This window comes from Notamacropus eugenii, chromosome 3, assembly GCF_028372415.1.
Source record: "Notamacropus eugenii isolate mMacEug1 chromosome 3, mMacEug1.pri_v2, whole genome shotgun sequence".
Lineage (NCBI taxonomy): Eukaryota > Metazoa > Chordata > Mammalia > Diprotodontia > Macropodidae > Notamacropus > Notamacropus eugenii.
In genome coordinates this window covers 212,992,725-213,010,889 of record NC_092874.1, presented here as the reverse complement: position 1 = coordinate 213,010,889, position 18,165 = coordinate 212,992,725, and the positions used below count along the sequence as shown (strand labels likewise).

General features: G+C 35.0%; 1 protein-coding gene across 2 annotated transcripts in view; it reads right to left on the bottom strand.

Annotated features, from left to right (window-relative positions):
- The window catches only part of LRRK2 (leucine rich repeat kinase 2), a 253,844-nt gene that overhangs the window by 213,674 nt on the left and 22,005 nt on the right, over positions 1–18,165 (bottom strand). For both annotated transcript variants that reach the window (XM_072654313.1, XM_072654315.1), the window contains exons 6-7: positions 5,674–5,808; positions 2,443–2,574 (exon numbers count right to left, since the gene is read on the bottom strand). In XM_072654313.1, the coding sequence (XP_072510414.1) occupies positions 2,443–2,574; positions 5,674–5,808 (267 nt within the window). The remainder of the gene's footprint in view (positions 1–2,442; positions 2,575–5,673; positions 5,809–18,165) is intronic.

The following is an 18,165-nucleotide window of genomic DNA, read 5'->3' as shown; positions in this document are numbered from 1 at the left end:
GGATGTTTAAAAAGAAACCCCTTTTGGGTTTCATCCATAAGGACCTTTTCCATGTTGCTATTATAAACCAACAGTGAGGCAGCCACAGTGCTAATACCATTACCATTACTACCAAAGTACACTTTTTTTCTCCCAATATATACATTTTTCTCTTATTCTGGCTGCATTTTATCAGTTCAGGCCAAACTTTGTTTACCATTAAAACTGAAATTCTGCCATTTTTTATAATTTTTTTTGTTTTTTAAATTTATTCTTCATAATCACTATTGTGAAAGATATAATCTTCCACCGTTCTCAGTTACTTTATGCTGAGCCTTCTTAATACCTATCTTTTTTATCTATTTGGGATTTATTGTGGTATTTGGTGACTATCTAAAGTGTCTATCTAAAGTATTTTCCACAACCAAAAGTAAATAAATAAATTAACACTATTGCAAGAGGAGATGAGGGCTTGAACTATGTGATGCTTTATGTATGGATAAAAGGGGACAGCTGCGAAAGATGCTGCAGAAATAGAAATGATAAGATTTGACGACTGATTAAATATGTGGCATGATTAAATGAGTGAGAGAAAGGAAACAAGGATGGCACCAAGACTGTGAGTCAAGGGAAGTGGAAGAATGGTGGTACTCTGGACAGTAATGTGTGTGTTTGTCCTTTGTTGCCAAAGAAGATCAGGCCATCAGAAATAATGACATGACTTGCACCTGACTTTGTTTTGAGTGAGGGAGGGCTGTTCAGGTCACCAGCCTCACTTCTCCTCTGTTGAAAAGAATGGTGTATTTGGGAGGAGAGAGGAGTTCTCTTTTGGACAGGTTGAGCTTTAGATGCATACAGGACATTCAGTTTAAAATGTCCAAAAGATAATGTGATGTGGTACTGAAACTCAGGAGGGAGACAACAAAGCTCAGAAGAGCAGGCTATGTAGAACAGTACCAAGCAAAAATATGTATCTCCATAAGTAAGGTACCCAGACATTTGGAATCCAGTAAAAAAAAAAGCAAAAGTTGTTATAAAGTAATGAAAATGACACATTGAAACTAAAAATATTGCTTCTGTGATTTTTCTTTCAAAAATTGTCTTTTTCTTAAAAAAAAAAATTCCAGATTGTAGCATAGTGCCCAGCACAAAGTAAACATTTAATGCTTATTAACTTTTTAAAAATCTTTGTTGCTCAGTCACTTTAGTCTTCATGACCCCATATGTGATTTTCTTGCAAAGATACTTGACTGGTTTGCCATTTTCTTCTCCAACTCATTTTACAGATGAGGAAACTGAGGCAAACAGGATTAAGTGACTTGGTCAGGGTCACATAGCTACTAAGTGTCTGAGGCCAGATTTGAATTCAGTTCTTCCTGACTCCAGGCTTGGTGCTCTATCCAAATTTAATACTGACATCGTTTAAAACATTTTAAAGTTTATCATCTGGATATTATTTTTGGAGTTATTTTGTGAACCACAGAAAGCAGTTATAGTCTCATTACTTTGCAGTTAAGAATTGCTGTGCTTTATTTACCAAAACAAATTAGAGAATCTTAGAACTGGAAGATTTTTTAGAGATCATCTAATTGGAAAAGAGAATTTAAATATTTGCCCTGGTCACACAGCTGGTGTCAGAAGGAGAACTAGAGCTAGAACTCAGGCTTTCTGACTGTCCAGTATTCTTTCTACTATAACCAGAAAATTAAAAACAACAACAACAACAACACTTAATCCTTTAAAAAAAAGAAAAAGAAAACAACTTGGCATGGAATACTTTTCAGCTATTTACGAAATACCAAGTTTGATTTCAAAATAAGATCTGCCACCACTCTGGGTATTCAAAAGAAAGACCTCAAAGAAAGTCTTTAGCAATAACAACACCTTTGGAAGAAGTATATCACATTTCTTTGTCTGCCCTGAAGGGGAAAAGTCGCAATATTTATGCAAAAATTCAATCATATTATTTGACCCATGTCTCCTATGAGTGATGAAATTATTCTAATGCCACTTCTCAAATGTCAACATTTGGAATATAGCCAAAGAAGAAGGCCTTTCAGTTTCCTAAAGAAAATAAGTAGGAATATTTATGTCAAGAGGCATCTTTGAAGATTAGAAAAGAGGAAAAGGAGAAAATAAGTATAATTACCTCATTTAATCTCTTAAAGAGATTTAATCTCTTTAATCTTTGAAGATCAGAAAAGAAGAAAAGGAGAAAATAAGTATAATTACCTCATTTAATCTCTTAAAGAGACTTAATCTTTTTAAGAGATTAAATCATTAATAGGATCACTTTTTAAAAATCAAGATCTAGAAGGAAAATTTCAGTCCTAAATTTGGTTAGCTAGATCAGATCTTAGTGCAGGAGTCATATTCCACAGCAGAGGCAAAAAAATTGTTGTTGTACTTGTAATACATTTAAACAGAAACACCGAAAGATAAAATTAAATAATAATGACTCACCCAGTGTAAGCCTGTGTAACAAACAGCAACCAATTTCTTGAATTTTTTCACTGCTGGGGAACATTTCCATGGCTTCTACCACAATATTATAACATCTGACATTTCCACTCATTAGGACTTCAACATTACTGCCTAAATCAAAATTACAGCACATTAATATGGGGATATTTTCTTTTATACACACACTTATCCAAGGCTCCTGCATTTCAAACACTGATTGTCATGATTCAGTACCCTACTGACTAATGTAATTAATAATGCTATATTAGTAAACACATTAATTGCATATGAATTATGACTTTTCTTAAAAGGATTATACTTAACTTTAAAGGAAAATAACTATCCCAGACTTCTTGTGTAAAACATGAATGAATACATTAGAATGATGAAGCTAAGGTGTGGGTTCAAAAGGCTACCCTACACCAATCTTTGATTTTGAAAGATAAGGAAATTAATGTCATGAGATTGGGTGACTACTTCAACATCATACATACAGTGAGAGTCAGAATGAGAAACCTAGGTCTTCTGACTCCAAATTCACCAGTCTTTCAAGGAAAAGGAGCAAGATTTGTCAATGGAAGGCTAGTTAGGGATTAAGGATGTATAACTACTTTTAGAGTACGATTAAGCTGGTAACAGCTACTGAGATAAATATTTTCAATAAAGTTTAGCTTTCAAATAAAATTTAGAAAGCTATAATGACAACACTAAAGAAGACTTTCCCCCAAGAAAGGACATGGAGATTTTAACAAATATTAATGAACCATTTTTAAAAATGAGAACGTAACTTAGGAAATTAGAAGATAACTGCCAAAAATCACAAATAAAATAGTTAAAAGAAAGGTTTAAATTAAAATGGTTAAAAATTTTCATTTCCAAGACTTATTTTCTTTGACCTTTGCATTAAAAATCAAGCCATTTTAATTCTTGTGTTATGCTAGATGTGGATGCGACACAATGTCTAAGACTTTAGCCAATTAGAAATCCAGCATAACTATAAACAAGGGTAAACAAAAGTGAGATGACATTCAGTAATTTGTGATCTTTAGAAGTGTGGTCATTTCCTATCATTATTCAGTCACCTCTAAGTATTTAATTTCCTATGACTGAGAAATCAAAAAACAAAGCTTGAAAATCTACAATAATTACTTCATTTTCAAAAGCACCTTTTTCAAAAGTGTATAGGCTACCCCTGACAGGTGATGGACTAAGAATGATACATTTTTTTTTTACATGACCAATGTAGGAATCTTTTCTTTGCTTGTTCGTAATAGGAGGCTCTGTTTTTCCTGTTTTCTCAAGAGGGGAAGGAGGAAAGAGGAGAGAACAGGTGGGTGGCAGGGAGATGGAAAGGAAATGAGGTAGACTTTCGCTTGAAAATAATATTTAATAAGTTTGCCAAAGTAAGTCTATTTACTTAATTTTTTTCTTTACTTTTTAAAGTAAAAAAAAGTATTTTACTCTGATTTACTAATGCCCAAAAGCCATTTTTTCACTACATAATTATTAATGCCTACTACCACATCTTCAGAATTTTTTGATGAAACCATACCCATCACATTTACCTATGTGTGTATGTATACATGGATACTTATACTATAAATATTACAAACACACAAATACACACACACACACATATATCTTCCACTACAGTTCTAACTTTAATAGTGAAGCACAAGCTCTGATATGTTCTATCATTTACAAATATGCTTTGTGTAATATGGTTTGGCAATAGTCAATGGCCATACCTTAGTCAGTTTTAAAAAGACTTATCAATGGAATGCTATACACCAGCAAAAAAATTTTTTATCCATAGCAGCCCAAGAAGATATCTACTAAGGCAGAGCTGTAAAAGCCCTACATTAGCTGGCCCAATTTACATTTCCTTCCTTACTTGGCATTACTCCCCTTTCCACATGCTCCCCTTTCCACATGCTATGATCTAGCCAAATAAGCCTTATCTCTGTTCCTCACTCACAATAATTCACGTCTGATGTTGGTGCCTTTGCACTGACCATCCCAGCTGCTTGGAATGTATACTGCTTCTTTACCTCTACCTCACAGAACCCATTCTTTCTTCCTTTAAGATGCAGTTCAGACACACCTTTTTTCAAGAAGCCTCTTTTGATAACCCCAATTACTAGTAACCTCCCTCTCAAACGATTTACTTATTTGTACTTTACTACTTCTGTCTACCTATCTACCCTTATATGTGTATATATGCATATATATTAACTTTTTATGTGTACTTGTTGTCTCCTCCATTAGAATTTAAATTCATTACAAGGAGGAATTATTTCCTTCTTTATACTTCTGCCTATTGCTATGTGCTGGCAAATATTAGGTACTAAATAAGTACTTACTGACTAAATATAAAAGGATTGTTTTCTTCTTCAATGGAAAGGGCATCTATAAAATTGAAAAATACAGCTAGTTATCTCAAGGTTTTCCGTGGTGGGGGGGATAAAAAACTCTGGGGGACTCCAAGAGACAATGATACATGTAGATAAAGACTATATTACTAATGCTAATTGGGACACAAAAAGTGATATAAATAGGAAAAGAAGGCTAGCTGGTAGTGTATTGATAGTAAGATAGCAGGATAACAAAATATACAAAATTCTAGGACAGAACACACAATGTAAAAGACATAAAAAGGAGGCCTCCAATATGACCTACAAAAAAATAGATGGAAATACACAGACAAGAAATGCACACAAAGAGGCATTTACGAGTTGCTATTAGCAGTAATGGAGGAAGTATACGCACATATGTATATGTACAGACATATATAGAGACATATATATGTATGTATGTATACATATATATACGTATATATATATATACAAATTTGATGAAAAAACTCACAGTCCCACTAAATATTAATGCTGCAAAAACATGGAAAATATTAATGGTAACTTACAGAAACTAGTGATGTATAAACTGATTGAGAACCAAGATATGAAATCAGCCTATTAGCTAAACTTTACATTATGGCCCATAAGCCAAATTTATTCACTCTTCACAGCCTTCTTTCAAGAAAAGTGATACTCAGTTGCAAAATTTCAGAGAAAGGTATTATTTTGATATTAACAATAGTTGATTTCTTTCTTAACATCACTACATTTAGATACCTAATTTATAAATTATCTCTAAAAAATTTCTTGAAAAAGATGTTCTGGTTTACAGTGATTCAAGCAAGTAATGACAATTTTACTTATAAATACTTACATGGGAGTGCCAGGCAATGTAAACTGTGTAGAACATGAAGAACAACTTCTTCATCATGATTAAATCTTTTTAATGCATTCAGCAAAAACATATAATCTTTGTTCTCAATAAATTCTGTCAGTTGCTCATCTGAAACTAAATTGAAGGGAAAATATAAACTTTAAGACTTATATAAAAGCATGAATTATTCAATGATTTCGTGTAGTTAGAAAAATAAAAATATTTCTGAACTAATCTCTTAGAGTCAAAAGTTTTTCTTTACACAAAACCAAACCAGGAAAAATGACAAAGGAAAACAAAAATATTGTGACCAAACTTATTTGCATTACTATTCAAAAATCAAGACATGTTATAAAATAATGGGTTAATAGAATAAAGGATTTAGAATTCAAGCAAAGAGATCATTTCAATAAAAAAAATTTATCTATTATTACTGAAAACTGAGTGAATTACTTTACAGAAAAGTGAAGTTCTTCAAGGGCAGTCAAGCTATCCAAAACATATGTTTAGTCAACATAACAAACAGCAAGAAAGTGAGGCTTTGTCATCTAACTTTTCTTAGTGAATCCCAAAAGACACTAAAAAAATACTGTCAACAATAATTTTCAGAATTAAGCCCTATGATTTTTAAACTTTTGAAGCAAATAATGTATTATTTTAAACAACAGGGTTTGCTTTAAAAATGAGAGGTTACAACTGGACTTCAGAAAAACCTGGAAAGACTTATATGAACTGATGCTGAGTGAAATGAGAAGAGCCAAGAGAACATTATACACATTAACAGCCACAGTGTACAAGGACCGTATAGACTTAGACCTTAATAGCAATGCAAGGACATACAACCTTCCCAAAGGACTCTTGAGGCAAAATGTTATCCACATCCAGAGAAAGAACTATGGAATTGGAATGCAGAATGAAGCAGATTATTTTCTACTGTATTATCTTTTGTTTTGGTTTGGTTTTTCTTATGACTTCTCCCATTCATTTTAATTCTTCTATGCAACATGACTAATGTGAAAATGTGTTTAATAAGAATGTGTGTGTAGAATGCATATAAGACTGCATGCCTTCTGAGGGAGGGAGAGGAGAAGAAGGGGTAGAAAATTTTAAAGCTTATGGAAGTGATTGTTGAAAACTGAAAACAAATTAATTAAATTTTAAAAATAAAAAATAAAAATGGGGGTTTATTCAATATAATGAAGGAACATCAACAAAGATATTGCTTCATAAATATCTAAAATGAAAAAATATGGTAGGCATTATTCATGGATTTGTATGTAATCCTGATGATGACTTCTCTTTAAATAAGTATCAACATGTCCACATAATCAATTAAGAAATGGGTTCTTCAATAAAAAAGGTAAACAATGGTAAGTGTTGAAAGCTACAGTAGTGTCAGTGTCTTAGCAAAAGCAAAAAAAAAAAAAAAAAAAGTCAAGCACTTTCCCTAACAGTCAATTCATTCTACCTTTTACTTATACTTTTCTAATCCTTTCTATAGAGTTTGTGCCAGATTTAGAAATATCTGGCAATGACTCCTCTGTCTTCACTTATCCATTGATCTACAATTTTATTAATTCTCTGTAAGGATGAATCACTCAGTTTGTAGAAATTAATACTTTGTCACATGGCACAACAATGCCAGTTAATTCTCCAAAGATTAGTCTTTCTGAATGAATCCTATTACATACAACACAACAAAATTATGAAAAAAGAATTATGAATAAAGAGCATAATTTAGAACATTTTGTTTACTCAGGAATATGTATTGCACCTGTGGTTTCATTGGTAAAGGAAACTCTCAGGTAAGGAAAAGCTCTGCACCACTGTGGAAGTGCTTACAGCATTAAGAGGTTATTTGCCAAGAGCCACACAACAAAAATATATCAAAAGCAGAACTCCAAGGTCTTCCTTGCTTGGAGGTCAGCTTTCTAACCATTCCACAAGTAAAATAGGTTTCATTTAATGGAAAATCTTTATCTCTTTAAAACCTTATTTTAAGAAAGATAAAATGCAGAGTAAAGGAGACTGTGAAGAAAACAGGTAGAGTCAAGGTAGCAGAGCAGACAAAGCATTCCAGATTAACCCATCCAACATTTCTCTCCAAAAAACTTTAAAATAACACAACAAATCAAATTCTGGAACAGCACAGACAGCAAAAGGTAATACCGACACATTTTTCCTGTCAAAAACAACTTAGGTGGTCAGAAGAAGGTATCCATTACAATGGAGTAGGGGCAAGGTTAGCAGGAACTAGGACACATGTTGGGAAAAACATCAGCCACAACTTCAGAAAGTTGGTAAGAAAAAAATTATGAGAGAACTCTGTGCTGGCACTTGGCATAGAAAAGGCACTACTTGTCAATTCCAATGCTCATACCTACTAGCAATTGGCAGTTCCAGGGCAGAGAATAGTGCTAGAACTTGCAGTCTAAAAGGAGTAGGGCCCTTACTTGGGTATGGACCAGAGCACATACCAGGAGACTAGTGACCACATTTTTCCCATAATGACGCAATGGAAGAATTACAACCTTAAAGACTCCTGGTACTACTTAAAAACAGCAGTGTGAAAAAACTATGTGCTTAGGACAGTGCATTGTACCCCTAAGGTACATAAAGAACTTTAACATAAAATTAAAAATCAAGAAATAAGATGAAAAAATGAGCAAACAAACAAAAAGGAAAAAAGAATCTGACAAAAAAGGTACTATAGTGCCAGGAAAGATCAAGACACAAATTCACAAAAAGAGAAGAACATGGAAATAGTTACAAGCAAAGCCTCAAAGAAAAAAAAATGCACACAGGACACAAACCATAAGAGAATTCCAGGAAGAGCTAAAGAAAGAGCAAAAAAAAGAGGGGTGACCTCTAAAAATCAGATGAGACAACATGACTAATGTGGAAATATGTTTAATATGACTGTGCATGTACAAACTATATCAGATTGATTGCTGTCTTAGGCAAAGGGAAGGAAAGGGGAAAAGGAAGGGAGATAAAACCAGGAACATAAAATCTCATAAAAGTGAATGCTGAAAACTATCTTTGCATGAAATTGTAAAAAGCAAAATATTATTAAGCAGAAAAGAACAAATAAATTAGATGAGAATGGTAGGGAAAAACTTGGGAAAATAAATGAGCAATGCAAGAAAATTACAAAAAGAATATAGCTTGGTAAAAGAGGCACAAAATTTGCAAAAGGAAAACACAAAATTCATCCAATTGTACAAGAAGTACACAACTTGGGGGGTGGAGCCAAGATGGCGGAGTAGACAGACACACATATGACAGCTCCGAACCCACAGCCCATAAAATATCTGCAAAAAATAACTGCCAACAAATTCTGGAGCAGCAGAAGTCACAGAACAACAGGGTGGACGAGATTTCTGTTCCAGGGAGCCTGAAAACCTCTCGGTCAAGGTCCGTTGCGTTCTGACGCGGAGCCCAGCCCTGCCTTGGCCGCACAACACCGGGAGGAGCAGATCTGAGCAGACTTCAGGGACTGAATCGCCAGCAGCCGCGCGGGTCCCTCCACCCACGGGCCCCAAAGGTTGGTGAGAGGGTCTCTTTGGCGGGTCGAGAGGGGAGTGCAGAGCCCCCATAACTCAGGCCCCCTCGGGAAGCAGCAGCTGAGGTGGGAGCAGACCTGGGCTCCCCAAGCAGGCAGGAGCCTGGATCCATTGTTGAAGGTCTCTGCATAAACCCACTGAGGGAACTGAGCCCTGAGAGGTGGCCCTGCTCCCACCAGAGCAGCTGAACTAATCTCACACTGAACAGCAGCCTTGCCCCCGCCCAAAGCCCTGAGGCTGGGAAGCAGCATTTGAATCTCAGACCCCAAGTGCTGGCTGGGAAGATCTGGAGGCAAAGTGGGTGTGAAGAGAATATTCAGAAGTCAAGTCACTGGCTGGGAAAATACCCAGAAAAGGGAAAAAAAAATAAGACTATAGAAGGTTACTTTCTTGGTAAACAGGTATTCCCTCCCTTCCTTTCTGATGAGGAAGAACAATGCTTACCATCAGGGAAAGACACAAAAGTCAAGGCTTCTGTATCCCAGCCCACTCAATGGGCTAAGGCCATGGAAGAGCTCAAAAAGGATTTTGAAAATCAAGTTAGAGAGGTGGAGGAAAAACTGGAAAGACAAATGAGAGACATGCAAGCAAAGCATGAAAAACAAGTAAACACCCTGCTAAAGGAGACCCAAAAAAATGCTGAAGAAATTAACACCTTGAAAACTAGCCTAACTCAATTGGCAAAAGAGGTTCAAAAAGCTAATGAGGAGAAAAATGCTTTCAAAAGCAGAATTAGCCAAATGGAAAAGGAGATTCAAAAGCTCACTGAAGAAAATAGTTCTTTCAAAATTAGAATGGAACAGATGGAGGCTAATGACTTTATGAGAAACCAAGAAATCACAAAACAAAACCAAAAGAATGAAAAAATGGAAGATAATGTGAAATATCTCATTGGAAAAACAACTGACCTGGCAAATAGATCCAGGAGAGACAATTTAAAAATTATGGGCCTACCTGAAAGCCATGATCAATAAAAGAGCCTAGACATCATCTTTCATGAAATTATCAAGGAAAACTGCCCTGATATTCTAGAGCCAGAGGGCAAAATAAGTATTCAAGGAATCCACAGATCACCACCTGAAAGAGATCCCAAAAGAGAAACTCCTAGGAACATTGTGGCCAAATTCCAGAGTTCCCAGGTCAAGGACAAAATATTGCAAGCAGCTAGAAAGAAACAATTCAAGTATTGTGGAAATACAATCAGGATAACACAAGATCTAGCAGCTTCTACATTAAGGGATCAAAGGGCATGGAATAGGATATTCCAGAAGTCAAAGGAACTAGGACTAAAACCAAGAATCACCTATCCAGCAAAACTGAGTATAATACTTCAGGGGAAAAATTGGTCTTTCAATGAAATGGAGGACTTTCAAGCATTCTTGATGAAAAGACCAGAGCTGAAAAGAAAATTTGACTTTCAAACAGAAGAATGAAGAGAAGCATGAAAAGGTAAACAGCAAAGAGAAGTCATAAGAGACTTACAAAAGATGAACTGTTTACATTCCTACATGGAAAGACAATGTTTGTAACTCTTGAAACTATTCAATATCTGGGTACTGAGTGGGTTTACACACACACACACACACATATGCACATGCACACGCACACACACACATAGAGACAGAGTGCACAGAGTGAATTGAAGAGGATGGGATCATATCTTAAAAAAAATGAAATCAAGCAGTGAGAGAGAAATATATTGGGAGGAGAAAGAGAGAAATGGAATGGGGCAAATAATCTCTCATAAAAGACGCAAGCAAAAGACTCATTAGTGGAGGGATAAAGAGGGGAGGTAAAAGAAAACCATGAAGTTTACTTTCATCACATTCCACTAAAGGAAGGAACAAAATGCACACTCATTTTGGTATGAAAACCTATCTTACAATACAGGAAAGTGGGGGATAAGGGGATAAGCAGGGTGGGAGGGATGATGGAAGGGAGGGCACGGGGAGGAGGGAACAATTTGAGGTCAACACTTATGGGGAGGGACAGAATCAAAAGACAGAATAGAAGTAATGGGGGACAGGATAGGATGGAGGGAAATATAGTTAGTCTTATACAACACAACTATTATGGAAGTCATTTGCAAAACTACACAGATTTGGCCTATATTGAATTGCTTGCCTTCCAAAGGGAAGGGGTGGGAAGGGAGGGAGGAAAAGAAGTTGGAACTCAAAGTTTTAGGAACAACTGTCGAGTACTGTTTTTGCCACTAGGAAATAAGAAATACAGGTAAAGAGGTATAGAAAGTTATTTGCCCCTACAGGACAAAAGAGAAGATGGAGACAAGGGCAGAGAGGGATGATAGAAGAGAGAGCAGAATGGTGATAGGGGCAATTAGAATGCTCGGTGTTTTGGGGTGGGGGGAGGGGACAAAAGGGGAGAAAATGTGGAACCTAAAATTTTGTGAAAATGAATGTTTAAAGTTAAATAAATAATTAATTAATTTTTTTTTTTTAAAGAAGTACACAACTTTACTTATAGAAAGAAATCCTTACAAGACAGGAATGGCCAAAAGGAAAAAGAGATACAAAAACTCACTGAAGTAAATATTTTCTAAAAATGGAGATTTAAGCAAGTAAGGAAAATAATTTCTTAAAAAGTAAAATGGAACAAGTGACTCTATGAAAGATCAAGAAACAATAAAACAGTTTTAATAAATGAAAAAATAGAAGAAACTGTGAAATTCTTCATCAGAAAAACATCTTCTGGGAAGACCTCAAGAAGGATTTCAAAAGTCAAATTAGAGAAGCAGAAGAAAAACTTGCCAATGATTTTAAAACTATGAAAAAAAAATTCGCTGAAGAGAACAGTTTCTTAAAAAGGAAAATTGGGAAAATGGATAAGGAGGTACAAAAGGTAACTGAAGAAAACAATATATTAAATAGTAGAATTGGACAAGTAGAAGCTAATGACTCTATGACACATCAAGAATCAGACAAACACAATCTAAAGAATGAAAAAACAGAAGAAAATGTAAAATATCTCATTGGAAAAACAACTGACCTGGAAAATAGATCCAGGAGTGAAACTCAAAGAATGATTGGTCTATAGGAAAGCCATAATGAAAAAAGAGCCTGGACAATATGTTCCAGGAAATCATGAAGGAAAACTGCCCTGAGGTCCTAGATCCAGAGGGCAAAGTAGTCATCAAAAGAATTCACCAATCACTTCCTGAAAGAGATCCCAAATTAAAAACACCAAGGAATATTGTTGCCAAATTCCAGAACTACCAAGTTATGGAGGAAATACTGCAAGCAGTCAGAAAGAAACAATTCAAATATCAAGAAAATACAATTAGGATCACACAGGACCTTGCAGCGTCTCCATTAAAAAATCTGAGGAATTGGAATATGATATTTTCTAAGGCAAAGGAGCTTGGACTACAACCAAGGATCAATTATCCAGCAAAATTGAGCATAGTATTTCAGGCAAGGAGATGAACTTTGAATGAAATAAGGAATTTCTGGATGTTCCTGATGAAAAGGCCAGAGCTCAACAGAAAATCTGATCTTCAAATAAAAGAATCAAGAGAGGCATAAAAATGTAAATGGTGGGGGGTGGGGGAACACTTGTTATTCAGTATGGCAAACTGTGTACATTCCTATGTGGGAAGATGACACTTGATACTCTTGAGAATTGTATACATGTACATATACATATATATATATATATGCATATATATATATATATATACACACACACACACATTTATATATATATATATATATATATATGTGTGTGTGTGTGTGTGTGTGTGTGTGTGTGTGTGTATGTAAATGTGATTAAAGCAAGCAAAGGGATTATAACCGGAGAAGAGAAAAGGAAGAGATAGAAAATGGTAAATTACACCATAGGAAGAGGCACAAAACATATTATAGTACAGGGAAAGAGGGGAAGGAGATGAACATTGTTTGAGATTTACTCTCATCTGATTTGGTGCAAGGAGGGAACAACACACTCAGTTACATATAGAAATTTAACTTGCCCTATAGGCAGTAGGAAGGGAAAGGGAAAGAAAAAGTAGGGGAGGCTAAAGGGGAAGGAAGCAGTAGCAATGGTAAAGGGGAACAAAAGGGAAGGGTGCTGATAGAAAGGAAAGAAAACTGAGGGAGGCAGTGGTCAAAAATAAAACTATTGTGGAGGGGAAGGGAGAAAGGAGAAATTAAAACATTAACTGATTTAAATAGAATGGAGAGAAAGACACATATAGTAATCATAACTGTGAATGTGAATGGGATGAACTCTTCCATAAAACAGAGGTGAATAGCAGAATAAATTAAAAACTATAATTCAAAAATGTTGTTTACAAGAAAAATATTTGAAACAAGGGAATAAACAAAGAATAAAGGTAAAAGGTAGGAGCAGAATATATTATGCTTCAACTGATGTAAAAAAATCAAGGGTTGCCATCCTAATCTCAGACAAAACACAAGCACAAATACATCTAAACAAAAGAGATAAGGAAGGAAACTATATCTTGCTAAATGGGACCATAGACAGAAAAGCAATACCAGTACTAAACATATATGCATCAAATGGTATAGTATCCAAATTCTTAGAGAAAAAGTTAAGGAAGTTACAGGGAAAAAATCAACAGCAAAACTATACTAGTGGGGGACGTCAACCTCCCCCTCTTTGAACTTGATAAATCTAAACTCAAAATAAACAAGAAAGTTGTTAAGAAGGTGAGCAGAACTCTGGGTAAGGTAGATATGATAGATCTCAGGAAAAAACTGAATGAGGATAGAAAGGAATATACCTTTTTCTCACTGGTACATGGCACATACACAGAGATTGACCATGCATTAGTGCATAAAAATCTCACAATCCATTGCAGAAAGGCAGAGATAGTCAATGTTTCCTTTTCAGATCATGATGCAATAAAAGTTATATGTAATAAAGTGCCATGGAAAGATAAATCAAAAAAGTAATTGCAAACCAAATAATCTAATTCTGAAGAATGAGTAGGTGAAACAACATATCACAGAAACAATCAGTAACTTCATTCAAGAGAATGACAATAATGAGGCAACCCACCCAAACTTATAGAATGCTGCAAAAGTAGTTCTTAGGGAAAGTTTTATATCACTGAATGCCTATATGAATAAAATAGAGAAATGAGGTCAATGAATTGGGCATGCAATCGAAAAAGTTAGAAAAAGACCAAATTGAAAATCCCCAAGTAAATACCAAATTAGAAATCCTGAAAGCCAAGGGAGAGATTAACAAAACTGAAATTAAGAAAGCTATTGAAGTAATAAATAAAACAGAGTTGGTTTTATAAAAAATACAATGAAATTGATAAACCTTTGGTCAATGTCACTTTTTACAAAAAGAAGAAAACTAAATCAACAATATCAAAAATGAAAAAGGCTAACTCATGTGGAGGAAATTAAAACAATAATTAGAAATTACTTTGCCCAACTTTGTGCCCAGAAATTTGACAATCTAAGTGAAATAAATGAATATTTTTTTAAAAAATATAAATTGCCCAGATTGACAGAAGAGGAGCTGAAATACTTAAATAAACTTATCTCAGAAAAAGAAATTGAACAAGTCATCAATGAACTCCCTAGGAAAAAATCTCACAGAACAAAAAGAATGAAAAAATAGGAGATACTGTGAAATATCTCACTGGAAAAACAACTGACCTTGAAAATAGATCCAGGAGAGACAAATTGAAAACTATGGGACTACCTGGAAGCCCTAATCAAAAAAAGAGCTTAGAAATTATCAAGGAAAACTGCCCTGATATTCTAGAACCAGAGGGTAAAATAAATATTGACAGAATACAGTGATCACCTCCTGAAAGAGATCCCAAAAGAAAAACTCTTAGGAATATTGTAGCTAAATTCCAGAGTGTCTAGGTCAAGGAGAAAATATTGCAGGTAGCTTGAAAAAAACAATTTGAGTGTTGTGGAAATACAATCAGGATACACAAGACCTAGCAGCCTCTATATTGGGGGTTTGAAGGGTTTGGAATATGATATTCCAGAAGTCAAAGGAACTAGGATTAAAACCAAGACTGACCTATCTAGAATATTAAAGGAATTAATGAAAAGAAGTGCTAGGAAATGTTTCCTAGCCATACCAGACCTCAAATTGTATTATAAAGTAGCAATCATCAAAAACACTTGTTACTGGCTAAGAAATAAAGGGACAGATCAGTGCAATAGGTAAGGTACTCAAGACGCAATACTCAATGAATATAGCAGTCTAGTGTTTGATAACCTGAGGACCCCAACTTCTGGGTTAAGAACTCAACATTTGACAAAAACTTCTAGGAAAACTGGAAAATACTGTGGCAGAAACTGGACATGGATCAATATTTAACACCATACCCAAAAACAAAATCCAAATGGTTACATGATTTAGGTATAAAGCCTGATACTATAAACAAATTAGGGGAGCAAAGGGTAATTTATCTTTCAGATTCATGGATAATGGAGAAACTTATGACAAACAATAGACAGAGAACATTACGAAGTGCAAAAGGGATAATTTTGATTACATGCAACTGAAAGGTTTTTACACAAAAAAAGTCAATGCAATCAAGATTAGGAAGGAAGTAGATAATTGAGAAATAATTTTTACAACTACTGTCTGTGATAAAGGTCTCATTTCTTTTCTTTTAATATTTCTATTTTATCTGTTTTGACAAGGCAGATACATTGCAATGAAAAAACACACCAAGTCTTCTCCCCCCAAAAGAGTTAGAAAAAAAAAAACTAGCTGAAAGAGTGGTTTTGGCTGATAGTGTACATCTCTTTCTTTTATTTTTTCAAGAGAAAATTGTCTGCTTCATTCTGCATTCTGAGTCCATAGTTTTTTCTCTGGATGTGGATGGCATTTTGTATCATGAGTCCTTTGGAAATGTTTTAGGTCCTTGCATTGCTGTGAAGGGCAAACCTTATCAGAAACAGTCCTCATCCACTGTGACAGTTAATGTGTATAATATTCTTCTGGCTTTGCTCATTTCACTCAGCATCAGTTCAGCTAAGTTCTTCCAGGCCTCTCTGAAGTCTTCCTGTTCATCATTTCTTTTTTTCACTCTCAATAATGCATTTATTCACTCCAAATGACTTAGCATCCAAATTTGTAAAGGAAATCCAAGCTACAACAATACATATATAGTAACACAATAGTGATGGGAGTCTTCTATCAGTTTTAGGTAAGTCTAACAGAAAGATAATCAAATGGGAAAATATGGAACTGAAAAAATTGCTAAAGAAATTTAGGTGTTAAAGAGTTTTGACATTTTCTAAATGGTAATGTAAGAGAATATACATACTCTCTAGTATCAAAAGAAGCATTTACAAAAATTGATCATGTACAAGGGCATAGAGGTATTAAAAACCAATACAAAAAGGCAGAAATGGCTAATCTATCCTTTATAGATAGAACACAATAAAAATAGTCATTGGTTCAGAAACCACAAACAAAAAATACAAACCGAAATGAAAACTTGAAAATCAGATCCTAAATAATTAGAGAATCAAAGAAAAAAATCCTAAAAACAATCACTTGCAATGTAAAATAAAATGATCATGATGAAAAAACATATCAAAAAGGATGGAACAGGAAGAGGCAGAGCTACGACAGAGTTGAGAGGAAATTGGTCAGAGAGCAGTCAGAGTTAGGAAGGACACAAGCAGGCCGGCTGCTGACTAGCAAGAGTGAAAGTAATTGTGATTTTGTTTAAGAGGGCCCGCTTGTCATTTATTTAATGGAGCTGGTTTATGGGAAGCCTAGCAGGGGGACGACTTCAAGATGGTGTTGGTCTCTGCATAGTTATTGTGTACAGATTTTTGTTACGTTGATGGATTTGCTTTCTGATGTCTGAATAAATGTTTTGTTTCTGTTTTTCACGTGGAGTCTGTAATATTTTGCGAGTCAGAATTGTACAGGAATATTCATGGCTGCCATCAGCACTGTGAATATTGCACTGGTGCTACATGAATATCAGGTGAATTTGAGGGAATGCCAAAAAAAATAAAGTGATGAGAAAGAGGAGTACCCTGGGTGTAGAAAGAAGGGAGAGGGAGAATGGGGTAACTATTTTACTGAAGAGGCATGCAAGTTGTATTACAATGGAGCAGAAGATGGGAGGGTGAGTGATAAGCATTGCTTGAACCTTACTCTCATCAGTATTGGCCCAAAGAGGGAATCTATCTTACCAAACAAGGAAGTAGGAGGAGAGGAGATCAAGTAAAGGTAGGGTTGGGGACTGACAGAAGAAAGGGAAGATCAGGGTAAGTGGCAGACAGAAGCAAAACACTGGTGAGAAGGGGAAGGGTGAAAGGAGAGAGAAGACAGATAGGCAAGAAGAAAGTATAGGTTGGAGGGTAGTAATCATTACTATAATGTGAATGGGATGAACTCTCATAAAATGGAAGCAGATAGCAGAGGGGATCAAAAACTAGAATCCTATGATATGTTGTTTCCAGGAAACAAACTTGGAACAGAGAGACACACACAGAGTAAAGGTAAGGGGCTGGAGAATCTATTATACCTCAGCTAAAGTAAAAAAAAAAAAATTGGGAGTAGAAATCCTGATCTCAGACAAAGAAAAAGTAAAAACAGAACTAATTAAAAGAGATAAGGAAGGAAGTTACATCTTGCTAAAAGGTACCCTAGACAATAAAGAAATATCAATACTAAATACATATGTACCAAATGATATATCATCCAAATTCTTAAAGGAGAAGTTAAGTGAGTGACAGGAAGAAATACACAGCAAAACTATACTAGAAGGGGACCTCAACTTCCCCTTCTCATAATTCAATGAATACAACCAAAAAGTAAATAAGAAAGAAACTAAGCAAGTAAATATAAAAGGAGAAAAGTTAGATTTGACAGTCTTTAGACATAAAGAATGACACCATAAGCAAATTGGAGGAGCAAGGAACAGTCTACCTGTTAG